Consider the following 18,208-nt stretch of genomic DNA (forward strand, 5'->3'; position numbering starts at 1 on the left):
ATCTATTTCTCGTGACCCAGCTAGAGAGCATTTTCTGATGTGATGAATGCTGTGGGAGCGGGAACCGTTCACTGTGAATACGTGATGTTAAAACTGCAGTTTCTTTCTAATGTACTCATGGAAGTGTGAACTGAGGACCAATGGTGAACGATTTCTCAGATGATGTTTTCCTTCCCCTCCTGTGCTCACAGATATAAACTCCGCAATCTCCACTTTCCTGTCAAACTGTGACGATCACCAGCTCTTACAGTTGACGAGATTCTACCGGGACCGACTGGAGCAGGCGATTGAAGAGGTTGTGGATGGACTTGGCTTGATGATAACGGGCGCGGATCACTTCACTGGGCGACAGTATCATGTCAGTGGAAGAGATGCAGATTTGTGTTGTTTCTAAATTTAACACAGACTGAGAGAACCAATGTAAAGGGACGGCTGGAGAATGAAATATCAGGGGCACATGTGGATCAAAGTTCACAAAGCAGTCTGGAGATGCAGCAACACTGAGCCTGTATTTGACCAACACATGATCACAGCACCAACAGAAGTCACCAATTGTCCTGAATTCCCATGTTTAGCCACATTTGGGCTACGTGACATCTGGTGATATGATACCTCATGGTATTGCGAGCGCAGATTGTATTAAGCTTGTCTTCCATGATGTTTCATATACTTGGTCCAAAGGCCCTGACAAGGGGCTGTGTAGTCCCAGTGATTCCCGGCGTTTGGGCACATTACATCAAGCCTCGTGTTGTAGTTGCCTTTTCCTTAGGAGTATTTCACAGTTTCATAATTACAGCGGTGGAAAGGTTAACATTATTGAATAATTATTAACAACACATACCAGGAAGGCAGCCGCGGAGATAATTAATGACGTGATCACGGACCTTATGCATGATCCCAAACTGTATGACACCAAAAATACAAACCCAACCTAACCACAACATTCCCCATGTGATTGTTCCACTTCATACATATTTCACTGCCTCACTGCTGCTTCAGCACGACTCTCTCCCTGCGCACATGTCCTGTGGTCACTGGCTTCTCCTCGCTACCGGTTCCCCAGCTGACACCAGATCCCTCATTGGGCCCAGTAGTGACGTGTGCTCTTCCTGTAGTTCCCTGGGGAAGCTCAACACTGACCCTGTGGTAGTCAGACTGTGCTGGGTCAGTCGGTGTCCAGGGTGGGTCATTGTCAGCCTAAGGATTGCACGGTGACATTGCTGCTCAGGGCCCTGTCTCGGAGTTGGCCCTTTTCTCCCGATTGCTGCTTGCCTTCCTCCGCTCCTCAATATGTTCACCATTGTTCATTACAGAGTGTGACTGAACTCGCAGAGAAGGGAAACCAAGCGGCCGCCTCCAAACTGCTCCTGAATCTGGTGATGGAGAAGGGTTCTGGGGCACGAAGGGTGATGTGGCAATTCCTTGCGGAAATACGTCAAACACAACCGAAACTGAGCAGATTATTGAAAGAGATACTGGCTCAAGGTACGGCAACATTAGACTATTAAACTTCAGCTGTAGATGCTGCTGATCTTACAGTAATGAACAAAAAGGACCATACAAGTTAAGCACAAGATAGACACAAAATGCTGTAGTAACTCAGCGGGACAGGCAGCATCTCAGGATAGAAAGAATGGGCGACGTTTCGTATCGAGACCCTTCTTCAGACTGAGTCAGGGGAGTGGAAGCTACAGAGATAAGGAAGTGTAAGGTGTGAAAACGGACAAAGAGGAATGAGATCAATGAAATTGTACAATAGATCAGTGCTTGTTAAACTGGTGAATGGTTCACCCAAGGGTGAATGAAATTGGTTCGCGATGAATTAAACTAGAGGGGTGAATGACTTAATTTATTCAGCTATCTATATACAAGGGAGAATAAGACGAAAATTACCAAAAAACATAAGAATATTTAGTGGGTGAAAGAAATGTTGTGATAAAGACTCAAGAGTGAATGATACTGAACTAGTTTAAGAAGCACTGGAATAGATCATTGTTAGCGAGGAGAAAGTAACAACAAAACAAACAAATAAAATGTAATCAAGGACAGTCAGACTGGTCGGAGAACTGTGAATATGTAAGGGTTGGAGAGAGAGGGAAAGCAAGAGTTACAGTACTTGAGTTAGAGAAGTCAATATTCATACCACTGGGATGTAAGCTCACAAGTTAATAGGTCAACCTGTTTAAACAGGTCAAGGCCAGTTCGCCTACATGGACAATGCAGGGCAAGGTTTATCTGAAGTGCCCACTCACCTGAAAGGTAAATGATGGGATGGGACTCCCACAGCCGCCTGTCTTTCACTCTGAAACGGAATGTCTGCCTTCAGCTGCCTGATCAGAATCTGACAGACCTTGGGCGCTGGGCCTTCCTTGCTGGGTCTGGAGGATGGGGAACTATTTGTTTTTGTTACAATCCTCAGTCATTTAGTGGAGTCACGATGTTTAATCAAACTCCTCCGTGTGGAATCCAGCGACCGGCTGCTGTCTGTCAGTCAGCAAGTCCACGAACTCCACTCTCGGCAGCATTGCCGGAGAATCCCGACAATTCCCAAAACGTACTCGAGTGAAGGAAAAATCGGGACCTCCAACTGCAGCGTAGAAGTGTTGCAATGCGGAATTATACAGCAGAACCCAGACTTGCTTGGAGTTCCGGGGGAATTGCCTGCGTTTAGATGATGGTTGCCACGTCCAGAGCAGACCGCAGTGATGCAGAGTAGGGATGTGATGGAGGTTTGTGGAGTCAACACTGGCTCAGCCTAGAGAAGGAAAGAGATTGTGTTCAATGGCGCTGGCTCTGTCCTGAGAACAGTGATCTATATGGATCGACGGGAGAACCTGGAACAAGGTGATAAAGTGAATATAAAGGAATAGTTGGGGTTTTTGGATATAATATTTACATGATGGTGTGGTGGACACAGACTGGATAAAGGCCCTAACGTACATTAGGAGATGAATACAGAATTTGACCAGAATGAACAATGAGATGTAGGGGTTGGGCAGAGGTGAATGTCAGGGTACACAAAAATGCTGGAGAAACTCAGAGGTGAATGTCATTTGGCCTTGTTATTGGAACACACGGAGCAGGTACAATGAATCCAATCCCGTCGCCAGTCCAGATATTCCAGGAAATGGACAGGGAAACTCCATGATGTCATGAGCTGTTGGTTAGAATCGGTCCATTCACAAAAGCTGCCTTCTCACACCTGACTATGCGAGGTGAGTATCATTGTCCTGATACACATGTGGCACAGTGGTGTCACAGTGCCCATGAGTGGAAATCGCTTCTAAAACATGGGGACACACACATTTCCTGGCGGCCCGATGACAAGTATGAATGACAACGAACAATGTTATCTCCTCTCACCCCCCCCCCCCCCCCCCCCCCCCCCCCCCCCACAAGAAGAGCATTATATTTATTGTTTAAACGTTGTAATACCGTCTGGTTGTCTGCGTAACGGACACAACAAGCTCCCACGCACAAAACACCAGATAACCTGTATTTTTACGTTTATTTGCAGTTCATTTGTTTTTTGGGGCATTTAACAGTGCCACTTTAGCAGTGGTGTCAAGTAATTCGTACTTCCTCTACCCTCCCCCCCCCCCCCCCCCCCCCCCCCCCCCCCCCCCCCAGACGATATTCTCAAATCACATACCTTACCTCAATTTACCCTCTACATAAAAACAAAGTGTCAATGCCTCTTCAAGGTCTACTAATCCACCCATAGCTTCAGTTGCAGGTACAGCTGAAGGGATTTGGCGCTCGGAACAATGACCGCATTACAAGATCATCTGAGCATCTTGAAATCAATCTCATGAGCACGAGTGAAAGATAGCTGAGTGACGCGGTATCGATCAGCCCACATTGCACAGAGTGGAAAAAGAATGAAATGGAAATTGCAAATTATTCAACTGCAACTTTCCCCCTTCCCCAACACAAAGGCTGCAATAACATATTTGCCACATGTTTAATCTTTTTCCCGAATATGCATAAAAGAGGCAGATACCACTCTCTGTGAGAAAAAGTGTCTTCTCGTCTCCGTTCAAAATGCCTTATTCCTTATTCTTAAACTGCGGTCCCTGGTTCTGGACTCCCACAACATCAGGGACATGTTTCCTGCCTCTAGCGTGTCCAAACCCTTAACAGTCTTATATGTTTCAATGAGATCCGCTCTCATCCTTCTAAACTCCAGAGTGTACAAGCTCAGCTGCTCCATTCTCTCGGCATATGACAGTCCCGCCATCCCAGGAATTAACCTTGTAAACCTACGCTGCACTCCCTCAATCGCAAGAATGTCCTTCCTCAAATTAGGGGACCAAAACAGCACACAATACTCCAGGTGTGGTCTCACTAGGGCGCGGTACAACTGCAGAAGGACCTCTTTGCTCCTATATTTGACTCCTCTTGTTATAAAGGCCAACATGCCATTGGCTTTCTTCACTGCCTGCTGTACCTGCATGCTTACTTTCATAGACTGATGTACAAGGACCCCCAGATCCCGTTGTACTTCCCCTTTTCCCAACTTGACGCCATTTAGATAGTTAGGGATGTTATATGAATTTAAAATATCCGATGCCCATTTAAATCTTTCTACAACCACCAGCCGCTGGTGACCATTTTGAACAAGCCGATCCACGTTGCACCTGCCAGGCTGCAGCGCATGATGTTGCAGCTCCAGCGTTTTGACTTCAAGCTCGTCTATAAAAAAGGCACTGAGATGCAAGTTGCTGACGCTCTCTCTCGCGCCCCCCGGGCCTCCTGCGACCGCCACCGCTACAAACAGGAAGACCTCCTGGTGCTCGGCGTTGACTTTGTCCCCACTAAGCAGCTTCAGTGCCTAGTCGAGCACACTGCTGCCGACCCCACTCTGCAGCGACTTTCTTCGGTGATCAAGCGGGGCTGGCCAATCAATCGAGCCAGCGCGCCTGCAGAGACACAGACCTTTTTCCTGGTCCGCGACGAACTGGTCATCCAATACGGCGTTATCGTTAAGGAACACAAGGTCGTGGTCCCCTCCTCCCTGTGTGACCAGTACTACAGCGTGGCCCACAGCGGGCACCCGGGCGTTGATGCCACGATCGCCCACGCACAGTGCCAATTCTGCTGGCCCGGTATGGCCAAGTACATCCGGGACCGCATCTCATCCTGCTCCACCTGCAACAGCCTTTCCCCCCCACCAGCAAAGGCAGCCCCTCTTGCAACAACCCGGGCCAGCCCTGGCCTGGACCTCATTGGCCGCCGACATCTTCAAGTGGCGTGGCAAGCACTATCTTGTCCTGGCCGACTCGTACTCGAACTGGTTCGAGGTGGACCTTCTGACCTCCCTCACGTCTGAGATGGTCATGCGCAAGCTAAGGAGACACTTCTCCACTTTTGGTTCGCCGGTCCGTCTGCAGACCGACAATGGCAGGCAGTTTACCAGCCATGAGTTCAAGACCTTCGCCAACAAATGGAACTTTCTCCACTTCACCTGCAGCCCTGAGTACCCGCAGAGTAACGGTCTTGCGGAACGGGCTGTCAGTAGTGCCAAACTTCTAATAGAGCAAGCGCGCCTGGCAAACTCCGATTTTTACCTCGACCTCCTGAACCTCCGTAACATTTCCAGAGACCCGACCATGGGGTCCCCTGCCCTGCGGCTGATGTCCAGAACGACCAGACCTCCGATCCCGATTGCTCAACAAAAGCTGCTGCCTCGTGTGCTGGAACCTGCCTCCGTCCAGACGCGCATACAGGAGAAACACGACATCCAGAGGCGGTCCCACGACAGATCGTGCAAACCACTCGAGCCTCTGCGGCCGGGACAGACCGTTCGTCTACAGACTGCCAGTGGCTATCCCCGTCTGGCCACCGTGGTTGGTGTGGCCGATTCGCCTCGCTCTTACCTTGTTGACTTTGAAGGGACTATTTACTGCAGGAGCCGTCAGCACCTGCTCGCCGTGAATGAGCCGAGCCCACCGCCTGCGAGACCCTACCCTCCGGAGACGACCCTGCCCTACCTGTTCCAGCCACCTGCTGCCGTTCCCGTTGCCGGACCCTGCATGGCTCAAACCCTTCGCGTGTTTCGTTCTCCTCAGCGTGGGACACCCAGTGCCACTCGCGGTTTTACCCCTCCTGCATGTCCATCACCCCTGCCGCTCTCGGTCTCCACCGCGGTCTCGCTGCTTCCGGGTCCGCCCACCTCCTCTGGCCTTTCCGGTGAAGGGGGAGAAGGTTTGGTCCGTACGCGTTCGGGCCGTGTTAGGAAGCCGCCTGTTCGTTATGGTGATTTTGTTCAATTTCGTTGCCTTGGCTCTCCGCCATGTTTGATTTTCTAAGGGGAAGGATGTAGATGGTTTATGCATGCAACCAATAATATAGCTACCTCAGTACTACTAACCCCGCCTTAGTTATCATTTATAACAACACCTTCTTCTCCCTCTGCGCAGTACAGTAGCAGACTGGGATCAGTGACAACTCATGTATTGTTTAACCCTGTGTTCTCATTAAAGACCATTGTAAAGATACATGTGTGTAATGACTTATTTACAGAAATGGAAATTGCAAATTATTCAACTGCGACTTTCCCCCTTCCCCGACACAAAGGCTGCAATAATATATTTGCCACATGTTTAATCTTTTTTCTGAATATGCATAAAAGAGGCAGATACTACTCTCTGTGAGAAAAGGTGTCTCCTCGTCTCCGTTCTAAATGGCTTATTCCTGATTCTTAAACTGTGGCCCCTGGTTCGGGACTCCCCCAACATCGGGGACATGTTTCCTGTCTCTAGCGTGTCCAAACCCTTAACAGTCTTATATGTTTCAATGAGATCCCCTCTCGTCTTCTAAACTCCAGAGTGTACAAGCCCAGCTGCTCCATTCTCTCGGCATATGACAGTCCCGCCATCCCGGGAATTAACCTTGTAAACCTAGCTGCACTCCCTCAATAGCAAGAATGTTCTTCCTCAAATTAGGAGACCAAAACTGCACACATTACCCCAGATGTGGCCTCACTAGGGCTTGGTACATCTGCAGAAGGACTTCTTTGCTCCTATATGTGGTTCCTCTTGTTATGAAGGGCAACATTCCATTGGATTTCTTCACTGCCTGCTGTACCTGCATACTTACTTTCATAGACAGATGTACAAGGACCCCCAGATTCCGTTGTACTTCCCCTTTTCCCAACTTGATGCCATTTAGATAATTAGGGATGTTATATGGATTTAAAATATCCGATACCCATTTAATTCTTTCAAAAGCTACAACCACAACATGATAAATAACATCAAGAAGACTATTGCAAATAAAAGCAGAGAGAGAGAGAGAGAGAGAGAGACAGATAGAGAGAGAGAGACAGAGACAGAGACAGAGAGAGACAGAGACAGACAGAGAGAGAGAGAGAGAAGAGAGAGAGAAAGAGAGAGAGAGAGAGAGAGATAGAGAGAAGAGAGCAGGAGAGAGAGAGAGATATAGATCAGATAGCTATACTAGAGCGGCGAGATATCTCATTCTCATACCTCGCTCTCTCTCTTTCTCTCTCTCTCTTCTCCTCGAGCTCTCTCTACCTCATCTCGGATCTTGCTAGAGAGAGAGGCTGTGTCCTTCTCATCTCCAGTGGCTGAGAAGGTTTAAGCAGCCTTTGAAGGATTCTGTCGCTGGGAAAGGAACAGAGGCAGAGGGGCTTCATAGTCTGACTTATTGTTGGACTGTTGAAACTTTCCAATGCTTTAAAAACTCCACCATTTAGCGTGAAAATCCCCTGCGAAGTTTCTACATTGTCGAGGGAGCAGGGTGCGGCTGTCATTGGCGGACTGCCAAGAGTGCCTGGATATCGAGGGTTTGAAGTTTTTCGGTGCCTTTGCTGTGTTTTTGGCACTGATTCTCTGCCCTAAAGTCATTTTGCACAGTGCGGCTGCCTGGCTTAATGTGAAGAAGGTGCTTTGGCGTTCGGCAAGACAGGGCGAGCTGGCTTTTTGGCGTGGACGCGTTTGGAACGTTCCTTCTTCAGCTGGAGGATTTTGCTTTTTGAGGATTGTTTTGGACTGTGACTGTCCCTGGGAATTAATTTGCTGAGCTGCTGGGGTGCCGGGAGCTGGCGGGAGCGCGGCCGAAGGAGAGGAGCTACGCAGCAGTGACATCAGCAGCGGAAGCGAGGCCATCTGAACATGAGCCTCATGTTGACTTGGACTGGGACAGTTTTGGTATCTCGGTTCAAACTGGGCCCCAGATGTCCAGGGGAGCAATTACGAAGGCTATGAATGCCCTTCTTGGTAGGGGGGCTATTGTCTCTTCCGAGCTCGAGAGGGGAAAGGTTGAGATGATATTGAAGAACCGGGAGGCTGTGGCCACAGTGGTGGAGAGGGGGATTTCAGTGGGGGGGTCCATATACCGGTGGACCCATGGGAGTCCAGGGTGAGACCGGTTCTCCTGCGGAGTTGCCCTACATGTATTCCGGATGCGACACTCATTCCACACCTGTCTCAGATTGGGGAGGTGCGGTCTAAGTGCTTTAGGCTCATGCACCCTGGGGGGGACCCGGAGGAAAAAGGGATTCTCAGTTTCAAAAGGAGGGTGTTCGTGAAGGTGGGGATGGGGGAAGGCGATGGGGGGAGTTTCGAGGTGGGGTGGGGAAAGGCACGGTGTCATGCGTGCGGTTGTTATGGGCATCTCCGTAGGGAATGTCCTAATCACGGGGTCGCTGCCAGAACTTCTAGCGCAGCGGCCCAGGAATGCACTGCTGGCCCATCAGGGGGTGCTCGTCATGCCTCGGAGGGGCGGGGTGGAAGCGCTGACCTGGCTGGGCTGCTGGCTCTGCCTCGGTGATCCGGGACAGCGGGGATAGCCCTTCTGGGTCTACAGTTTCCGCCTTGGGGACCCGGGGCAGCGAGGGCCCCCGCTTCCTACATCCTGAACCTGTGGGGGTGGCTGAAGGTGAGGCACAGGGGGAGGGTGGAGAGAAATGGGAGCAGCAGAAGAAGAAGAGGAATAAGCAGAAAAAGGTTACCCAAGCGAGTCAAAAGCAGGTGGGTGTGCAACTGCCGAGTGCGGAGATCACCCAAGGGGTGCCTGTCAGCTCCAGGGAGGTCCAGAGTGAAACTGCCGTGGCCCAGCAAGGAGCTGAGGTGGCTCTGACGGGAGTAGGGAAGGTAACACGTGCGGGTAGTAAAGTGGCTGGGGGTAGTGTGGAGGCGGAAGACCCTTCCTTTATGGAGGTCACCACACCGCCGCATGCTAGTGGGACAAAAAGGAGGATTGGGCCTGGCGAGGAAGAGCAAGGACGTGAGTCCAAAGTAAGGGCGGTGCAGTTTTGTGGGTGGAGGTCAGGAAATGACGTATTCTGGGTTGGAGGTTGAGCCTCCGCTTCAGGGATCTCTCGAGGGTACCACATGGTCAGGTGACGGGGTAGACCCCTCTGGAGCTGTGTCCTCAGGGCGGGGGGAGGTCCTTTCGTCTCAGGGGCCCTCCGAGGGAGGTATCTCATCGTGTGTTGATCTTGGCTCCCCTGGGGGTGCGTCCGCTGGGTCGGAGGAGGTCCCCTCGTTTCAGAGGCCTACTAAGGGTTTTAGCACGCAGGAGGGTGGGGCAAGCTCCCCTGGTAGTGTGGACCCTGAGACGGGGGATGAGCAGAGTCAGCCCGAGGGAGGGGGGCCGGGGGGAAGGGTGTACCAATCAGTGCTCAATATTGGAGCCAGTGGAGGTGCCGAGGTGTGTATTGTACTGCCGGCTGAGTTGGTAGGGGAGAGAAAAAAGACTGGTGGAGAGCCTCTGGGTGTTGCCAGTGGAGGGGGTGCTTTCGGTGCTGTGGAGGTCGGAGTTGTTTCGGGCAGCGACGTTCTTTCGGATTCTGGGGGTGCCAGTTTACCACAGACCCTGGGGGTGCCTCTTGTTTTCTCTTCCCCAGGCCCAGATGTGGAGGGTGAGGACAGAGCGCAGGAGCCCAGCCAGTCAGTGGGCTGCGTGATGCGGATAGGGGCTTCGGGACCCTTCCCCGGCATTGATCCTGGGGGTGGTGACATGTCGGAGGAGGGGGAGAGGGATGGGGCCAGTTTGTGTGAAGGGGTTAGCGAAATTCCAGAGAGCTCTGGTCTTTCGACTTCTGAAAATGACCTTGGTGATGCTGAGCGTGTTGTGTCAGGTGCGAGTAACTTGGCCGATAGCCCAGGAACCAAGGACGAGTCTCATGCAATTGTTATCTGTGAGGTGCGGGAGTTTTTAAAAACAAGCCGTACCAACAAGAAAAAGATTGAGGCTGCTAAGAGGCGGTGGGCTGATCTGTCGGCCTTAGCTGAAACTCTCGAGGCTATCCTTGCCACCGAGGATAGTGATCTTCCTGGCTCTGAGCAGTGCCAGCTTGGGGACTTTTTGGAGCTCCTAAGAGAGAGGGCTAGAGAGCCCAGGAGGAGAAGTGCGAGGATTTCAATTTAATGTACCAGTGCATTCACGTTAGTTATCCTAAACTTAAACGGGAGTAGAGCGAGTTTTCGCAGATTCCAGCTTTTATCCGTCCTTAGGGAGGGGAAATTTGCAGTGTGTTTTCTGCAGGAGACGCATACTGTTGTCAGTGATGAACCCACCTGGAGATTGGAGTGGGAAGGTGAGGTCTATATGTGTCATCTTAGCTCAAATTCGAGTGGGGTGGCCATTCTGTTGGCTCAGAATTTCCTGCCGAATATTATAAAAGTGCAAGAAGTTGTGCCAGGACGTTTGCTGCATCTGGCCGTGAGCCTGGATGGCATGCCGTTGCATTTCATTAACGTGTATGCCCCCAGCTCCGGCACGATGCAGGCCGGCCTACTTCAGGAGGTGAGTGCTCTGTTGAGCACTATTGATCGGGGAGAGTGTGTCTTCCTTGGGGGGGACTTTAACTGCACACTTGAGGTGCGAGATCGTTCTGGTACTCAGTGTGCCCCTGCTGTAGCGAAGAAGCTGAGAGGGTTGATTGATTCTTTTGAGTTGGTTGCTGCGTGGCGGGACCTCAACCCAGACTCCACTGCTTTTTCGCGGAGGTCTGAGGGAGGTGGTTCCCGCATTGATCGAATATATCTCCCGAGCGTTTGTTTCCCGTGCCTCAGCGGCCTCAATGCAGCTGGTGCCATGCTCGGACCATTGTCTGGTGCGTGCGGATTTTAATCCAGCGTGCGTTCGGGCCGGGTCTGCGTACTGGCATTGATAACCGGCTGCTGGAGGATCGGTGTTTCCGGGAGTCATTCAGTCGGTTTTGGGTGAGGTGGAGAGAGAGGCAGATGTGCTTCTCTTCCCTAAGGCAGTGGTGGGATGTGGGGAAAGCTCACATCCGTATTTTTTTGTAAGGAATACACGTGGAGGTCGACCGGGCGGCGGGACTCAGCGGTTGAGAAGCTTGAGAGGGAGCTGATGGACGCAGAGTCTCGCCTGGGTCAGGTTGGAGGCGACTCTTGCGAATGGTGTGTGTTTCATGAGAAGAAGGAAGCCTTTAGGAACCTGCAACTTGAGCGGTCCCGAGGCGCTTATGTAAGGGCGCGGGTCCAGATGCTGCACGATCTGGATCGAGCTTCGCCTTTCTTTTTCTCTCTGGAGAAAGGGCGGGGAGCCCGCAAACAGCTCGTGGAGCTGCTAGCAGATGATGGCTCCTCTGTCACGGATCCAGAGAGGATTAGTGCCTTGGTCAGGTCCTTTTATGGATCCCTGTTCTCCGCAGGTGGAGTCAGCGGGGAAGCTCAGCAGGACCTGTGGGAGAGTCTACCGATTATAGATAGGGAGGTGGCCGATCTTCTTGATGGCCCTTTATCTTTGGAGGAGTTGACTCGTGCATTGCATTAGCTCAGGAGGGGTAAGTCCCCCGGGCTTGATGGGCTGACGGTAAAGTTTGTAAGAGCCTTCTGGGGTATCCTGGGGGGTGATTACATGTTGGTTCTGGGGGAGAGCCTGGCGACCGCGGAGATGCCCCTCTCGTGGCGTAGAGCAGTTGTTGTCCGGCTGCCCAAGAAGGGGGAACTCCGCCAGTTGAAAAACTGGCGCCCGGTCTCTCTCCTATGCACAGAGTATAAAGTTTTTGCACGGGCGATGGCAAATCGCCGGGGCTCCGTGCTGTCTCAGTTGATTCACCAGGACCAGTCTTACACAGTCCCTGGTCGGTCCATTCAGGATAACATCCACTGGTTAGGGACCTGATTCATCTAGCACAGGGAACTGGTCAGTCAGCTGATTTCCTGTCTCTTGATCAGGAGAAGGCTTTTGATAGGGTAGAGCATGAGTACTTTTTCGGAACGTTGCAAGCGTTCGGATTTGGACCGCATTTTGTGGTCCGTGTCCGCCTCTTGTATGCTGCAGTGGAGTGCCTTGTGAAGGTTAATGGTGCGTTGTTGGCTCCCTTTCAGTTTGGGAGGGGGGTCCGTCAGGGGTGCCCCATGTCAGGTCAGTTGTACGCGGTCTGTGTGAAGCCGTTCCTGTGTCTTCTTCGGAGGAGGTTGACAGGCCTGGCCCTACCGGGCCCGGGGGTGGAGTTGGTTCTTTCGGCATATGCCGATGATGTACTCCTTATGTTCACCGATCCTGGTGACCTGCGGATGATGCGTGATTGCCAGAAGATATTCTCGGCTGCATCTTCTGCCAGGATTAATTGGAGCAAGTGCTCTGGACTTTTAGTGGGTCAGTGGCAGGTGGACTCCCTGCCAGAGGAGATGGTAATGTTTGCGTGGAGCACCACGCACCTCCTCTATCTGGGGGTGTACCTGAGTCCCACTGAGGATGCTTGGCCGGCAAACTGGCAGGAGTTGGAGACGAAAGTGGTTGCCAGGCTGGAGCGCTGGTCAGGCCTGCTTGGAGTTCTTTCTTTTCAGGGGAGGGTGTTGGTCATAAACCAGCTGGTGGCCTCCATGTTATGGTACCGGCTGGCTACTCTTGTCCCGTCTTCCATTTTGTAAATGCTTTACAGAAGAAGATGGTGGACTTCTTTTGGGGAAATAGGAAGCACTGGGTTTCCGCAGCGGTCCTGAGTCTCCCGTTAGAGGAGGGCGGCCAGTCCTTGGTATGCGTGCGTACCCAGGTGGCGGCTCTCCGCCTCAGGACTCTGAGGAGGTATATGTATATAGAGAACTCCCCCAGATGGCACGTTTTGGCCACGTATTTTTTCCGACGGGGTCGTTGTCTAAGGGGGTCTCGCGGCTTCCGGAGGCGGGCATCAGTCGACCCGCCCTAAGGGGCTTGCCTGTTTTCTACCGGGATGTGTTAAGAGTGAGGAATCTGGTTGTTTTCAGCCAGCGTGTTGCTCCACGAGGGGAGGGGGATGTTGCGGCTGCGGGAGTGGCCGATCCGCACCAAATCATGGCGCGTGTCGAGGAGAGGCGTGCGCCTAGAGTGGTTTTGAATGAGCTCTTACCCGCTCCGTCAGATCTGCTCATCGGGCCTCGGTTCCGGGATATATCTCGGGCACCGGCTCCACACAACCTGAGCCGCCTTTCGGAGATGATTAGCGTGCCGTTTCGTGACGCGAAGAGACGCTCACTGTATAGAATGTTCCTGCACATTCTGCACCTCCTTGCCTTCGTCTCCCGTCCCGACACTCCATGGCGGACGGTGTTACCACCTGAAGGCGGGGAAGGTCCCCAGTGGGGGGTCCCTCTACAAGGGCGTTGTCCCCCTTTACATTGGGGACCTGGGGTGGAGAGTGCTGCACAGAGCGATGGTATGTAACAAACTTTTGAGTCGGTTCACGGACTCGTCCGCTGCCTGTATTTTCTGTGGCGAGGAAGAGACTGTGTTCCACATTTATATGGAGTGTGAGAGGCTACTGCCCCTGTATCAATATCTGAAGGGGTTGTTCCTAAAGTTCTGGTTACATTTTAGTCCTACGATTCTTGTGTTTGGACACAAGGCAGGGTGTGGGGAGAGCCAAGTGGGAGGGTGGGACCTACCTGTCGGTCTACTCCTGGGCCTGGCCAAGATGGCCATACGCGGGTCCAGGCAGCAGGCGATGGATGGTCAGGCAATTGTCGGCTGCTTGCCCCTCTTTCGGGCCTACGTCCGTGCACGTGTGTCCCTGGAAAGGGAACATGCGGTGTTCACGGGGACTTTGGAGGTATTCCGTGGGCGCTGGTCACCGCGTGGGGTTGAGAGTATTGTGAATAATGATTGTAATGTTGTACTATAATGACACGTGGAATAATGTAATTTCGTTTTGTGTATGACGTGATCTGTTATATTATTTGATGTGTTGAATAAAAAGAAAGAAAAAAAGAGAGAGAGAGAGAGAGAGAGAACAACATAAACTTTTCATAAATTAATAAAATGTACGTAAAGAAACTTTTGATAAACTAACAAATATAAACATAAGCAGAAACATAGAAAACAGGTGCAGGAGGAGGCCATTCAGCCCTTCGAGCCAGCACCGCCATTCATGGCTGATCGTCCCAATCAATAACCCGTGCCTGCCTTCTCCCCATATCCCTTGATTCCACTAGCCCCTAGAGCTCCATCTAACTATCTCTTAAATCCATCCATTGACTTGGCCTCCACTGCCCTCTGTTGCAGGGAATTCCACAAATTCACAACACTCTGAGTGAAACAGTTTTTTCTCACCTCAGTCTTAAATGGCCTCCCCTTAATTCTAAGACTGTGGAAGCCATTTAAGACTGAGGTGAGAAAAAACGTAAATGTTTTAAATTCATAAAATATCTCTAAATGATGGGTAAAATGACTAAATAACGTAGCTGAATGAGGAACTGTACGTGCACGCCAGGAAGAAGCCCATGCTCGCGGTCCGGAGCCATTAGTGACAGTTTTAAGAAATTCTCCCATGAATTTTATTCAAAGGAACGCGGCGTCAGTAATACTTGAAGGACAAAAGACAATTACATTTATTGAGGAATGCATATCGATGTATTGATGACACATTGTATAACTACTTGTTAACTACTGGCTGTTAACAAGTGCTAACAGTAGTAGTTAACAAATCATTTTCGTCTCAGAGGAATCAAGTGATAAATGACTACAACCTTTCTGTAGTTCTCATTAAACCCGAGCTTTTTAAAATTGTAAAATTCCATGGCGATTTTGCTATAACATGTTTCACAAAACATGAGGGGGATTGTCCCCCACCTCTCAAAACATTGGGGGACAGACCCCCTCCCCCCCGGTCCCCCCGGGATTTACCAGTGCCGCAGAGTTGCTGAGATAGCGTCAGAGACCCCAGCTCGATACTAACTACGCCTGCTGTCTGTGTGGAGTTTGTACATGCTCCCTGTGACCACGTGGGTTTTCTCCAGGTGCTTCGGTTTCCTCCCAAATTCCCAAGACGTGCAGTTTGTACGTTAATTCACTTCTGGCAAATTGCCCCGAGTGCGAAGAAAAGGAGTCGTGCAGGTGATCGATGATCGGTGTGGGATTGGTTGAGCCAATGGCCTGTTTTCTCGAAACTAAAGTAAAACTAAATTAAATGAATCCATATGAAGCCCAACACATTGTAATTGATCCCGTCCACTGTTACCCTCCACAGTGTTTCTCAGTACAGGTGATCAGTGAAGGCCAGTGCCCATATTCAGGCCCCGTATTCCCGGCCATTGTTCATTTTCAACCTCTCTAATTTTGATTTCTCAAAGGCTCAGTTAAAACATCCCCCTGCTATTTTTGCTGAACACATGATGGCTGTTCCACCTTCACCAGAATAGATACAGACATGCTGTCTCTATGTCCACAGATGTTCAACGGCAACACAAGGAGACTCTGCGGGAACAGACTGAAACACTGAGCGTGAACACAATCCTGATGAATGAGAAGGTTAAGAATTTCCTGCTGCTTGATCGATACGCTGAGCTCACAATCATCTCCACTGTTCGAGATCGGACACAGGTGGAACATGAGCTGTTGGCAAGAGGTCGGGACCATGAGGAGTGGCAAGAAAAACATCTGCGGAGAGAACTGGAAAAAATACGAATTGATCAATTGTTCCAGAAAGGTTTCCTCAAGGAAATGAAGAGATTTTGGTCTGAGCACAAAGCTGGGAGTTCAGCAGCCGTGGCCGGAGTCCCGGGGATCGGAAAAACAACAATGGTGCAGAAGACTGTTCATGACTGGGCCACGGGGAAAATATACCGACACTTCCAGTTTGTCGTCAGTTTCAAATTCCGGGATTTAAACACAATTGACTGCAGAATAAACCTGAGGCAACTAATTCTGCATCAGTATCCTTACTTTGGGAATATGCTAGGAGAGGTCTGGAAGAACCCAGAGGGATTGCTGTTTATATTCGACGGTCTGGATGAATTCAAGGGCAGAATCGATTTTGCTGACAGTCGGAGAGACACAGAACCTAAGCACCAGTTTAATCCAACACAAGCTGCTCCCATGGTGTTCAGTGCTAGTGACCACCCGCCCCACTGCGTTACATTTACTGGAAAAGGCAGAGATCAGTGTCTGGACTGAAATCCTGGGATTTGTTGGTGAGGAACGGAAGGAATATTTCACCAGGTATTTTGAAGATCAGTCGGTGGCAGCAGCTGTTTTCAAACATGTGAAGGAGAACGAGATCCTTTACACCATGAGCTACAACCCCTCCTACTGCTGGATCCTCGGCATGACACTGGGCCCCTTCTTCACACAAACACACCGGGACCCGCAGCGAGTTCCCAAGACCATGACCCAACTATATTGCTACTTTATTTACCACATCCTGAAAAACCACGGCTGTGAGATTGAGAACCTCCGTGAGGTGTTACTGAGGGTTGGTCAGATGGCCTTCACTGGAGTGACCAAGAAGAACATTGAGTTCACAGATGATGATTTGGTCAAATACACTCTGCAGCCTTCCCAGTTCCTGTCCGGGTTCCTGATGGAACCTTTGGAGAGAGAGGGTTCAGCCCGGAGCGTGGTGTACACCTTCCCGCACCTCCCCATCCAAGAGTTTGTAGCCGCACTCGCACAATTCCTGACTGTAGATCCCGGGAATATCGTGAAACACCTGTCTGAAGCCCACAGCACGACAGATGGGCGATTTGAAGTTTTCTCCGTTTTGTCGCTGGTATCTCCTCCCCACGGGCAGCTTGGATCCTGGAGGAGTTTCTGGGTCAATTTCCTAATGAAACAACCTGCCGAGTGATTGACTGGGTGAAGGAGGAGGTTAAACGCTGGGCTGGAAACACACGGTGTGAAGCTGGTAAACGGAGCTTCCTGAACACGATGCACTACCTGTTTGAGTCTCAGAATCGTGGACTGGCTCAGCAGACACTGGGATATGTGGAAACACTTACATTCAGTGGACTGGGACTGACCCCGATTGACTGTGCGGTCCTGTCTCATGTCATCAGGTTCTGTGATACAATCAAACACCTCAACCTGCTGAACTGCCGCATTCAGTGTGAAGGTCTCCACCGGCTGGGACCGGCTCTGCACAAGTGTCAGCGCTTGGGGTAATTGTCCGTGTGACACTAACACTGAACTGTAAGATTGTTTCACTAATTTGTTATTCCGTCCAGCACCCCTTCTATGGGGCCGAGCAGCCGTCACTGTGCACGGGGAGGGGGGGCACCCCTCCTATTTTACCCCCTCCCTCCCCCGGGTTACCGGTGGTCGTCTTCCCCCCCCCCTCCCCCTCCTCCCACGGGTCACGAGTGTTGCCTGCCGCCGTTCTCTACATGGGAACATGTCGTCAGTCGGGGAATGAGAATAAATAGTGAAAGTCACCAAACACCACAACCACAGAGATTTGTTCATTAATGTGCTGAGGTGTTTCCAGAAATATCCCTTTGGGAGAAGTTATCAATCTCAGCCTCGCTGGCCGGGGTTTGTATCAATTTGTTGCTTACTCTGTTTGTGTTTAGACTGGGACGCAACGACCTGGGAGATTCCGGAGTGAAACTGGTGTCTGCGGGTCTGAGGATCCCGCACTGTAAAATACAGACACTGATGTAAGTCCCAGACTGTGAGAGATTGTGTTTACACTCACTGGTTGTCTGAACATTAAGATAGATAGATAGATAGATAGATAGATAGATAGATAGATAGATAGATAGATAGATAGATAGATAGATAGATAGATAGATAGATAGATAGATAGATAGATAGATAGATAGATAGATAGATAGATAGATAGATCCTTTAATAATCCTTTACAGGAAATTACAGTGCCACAACAGCTTCAAGACAGACATAACACCACACATTTCCTCAGATAGCTTCCATACTTAATAAGTTAAAATACAATGAATGAATACTAAAAAAGTGCAAAGTTATTTTTGTGCATTGTAAAACCTTATAGCAGCTG

General features: G+C 50.6%; 1 protein-coding gene across 1 annotated transcript; it reads left to right on the forward strand.

Moving 5' to 3' along the window:
• The first annotated feature begins 1,020 nt into the window (after positions 1–1,020).
• On the forward strand, positions 1,021–17,261 carry LOC116967591. Its single transcript, XM_033014207.1, has 5 exons — positions 1,021–1,164; positions 1,314–1,485; positions 2,191–2,259; positions 15,647–15,999; positions 17,253–17,261. The coding sequence occupies exons 1-5, from the start codon at positions 1,021–1,023 to the stop codon at positions 17,259–17,261; spliced, it is 747 nt and encodes a 248-aa protein (XP_032870098.1).
• Positions 17,262–18,208: the final 947 nt, after the last annotated feature.

This window comes from Amblyraja radiata, chromosome 40, assembly GCF_010909765.2.
Source record: "Amblyraja radiata isolate CabotCenter1 chromosome 40, sAmbRad1.1.pri, whole genome shotgun sequence".
NCBI lineage: Eukaryota > Metazoa > Chordata > Chondrichthyes > Rajiformes > Rajidae > Amblyraja > Amblyraja radiata.

Excerpts from the sequence above, each read along its gene's own strand:
- LOC116967591 (XM_033014207.1), top strand. The coding sequence starts at position 1,021 with ATGTCCTGTGGTCACTGGCTTCTCCTCGCTACCGGTTCCCCAGCTGAC. Across the intron at positions 1,486-2,190 it reads GAAAGAGATACTGGCTCAAG|GTCAAGGCCAGTTCGCCTAC; the intron begins GTACGGCAACAT and ends CTGTTTAAACAG. Across the intron at positions 2,260-15,646 it reads AGTGCCCACTCACCTGAAAG|ATGTTCAACGGCAACACAAG; the intron begins GTAAATGATGGG and ends CTATGTCCACAG.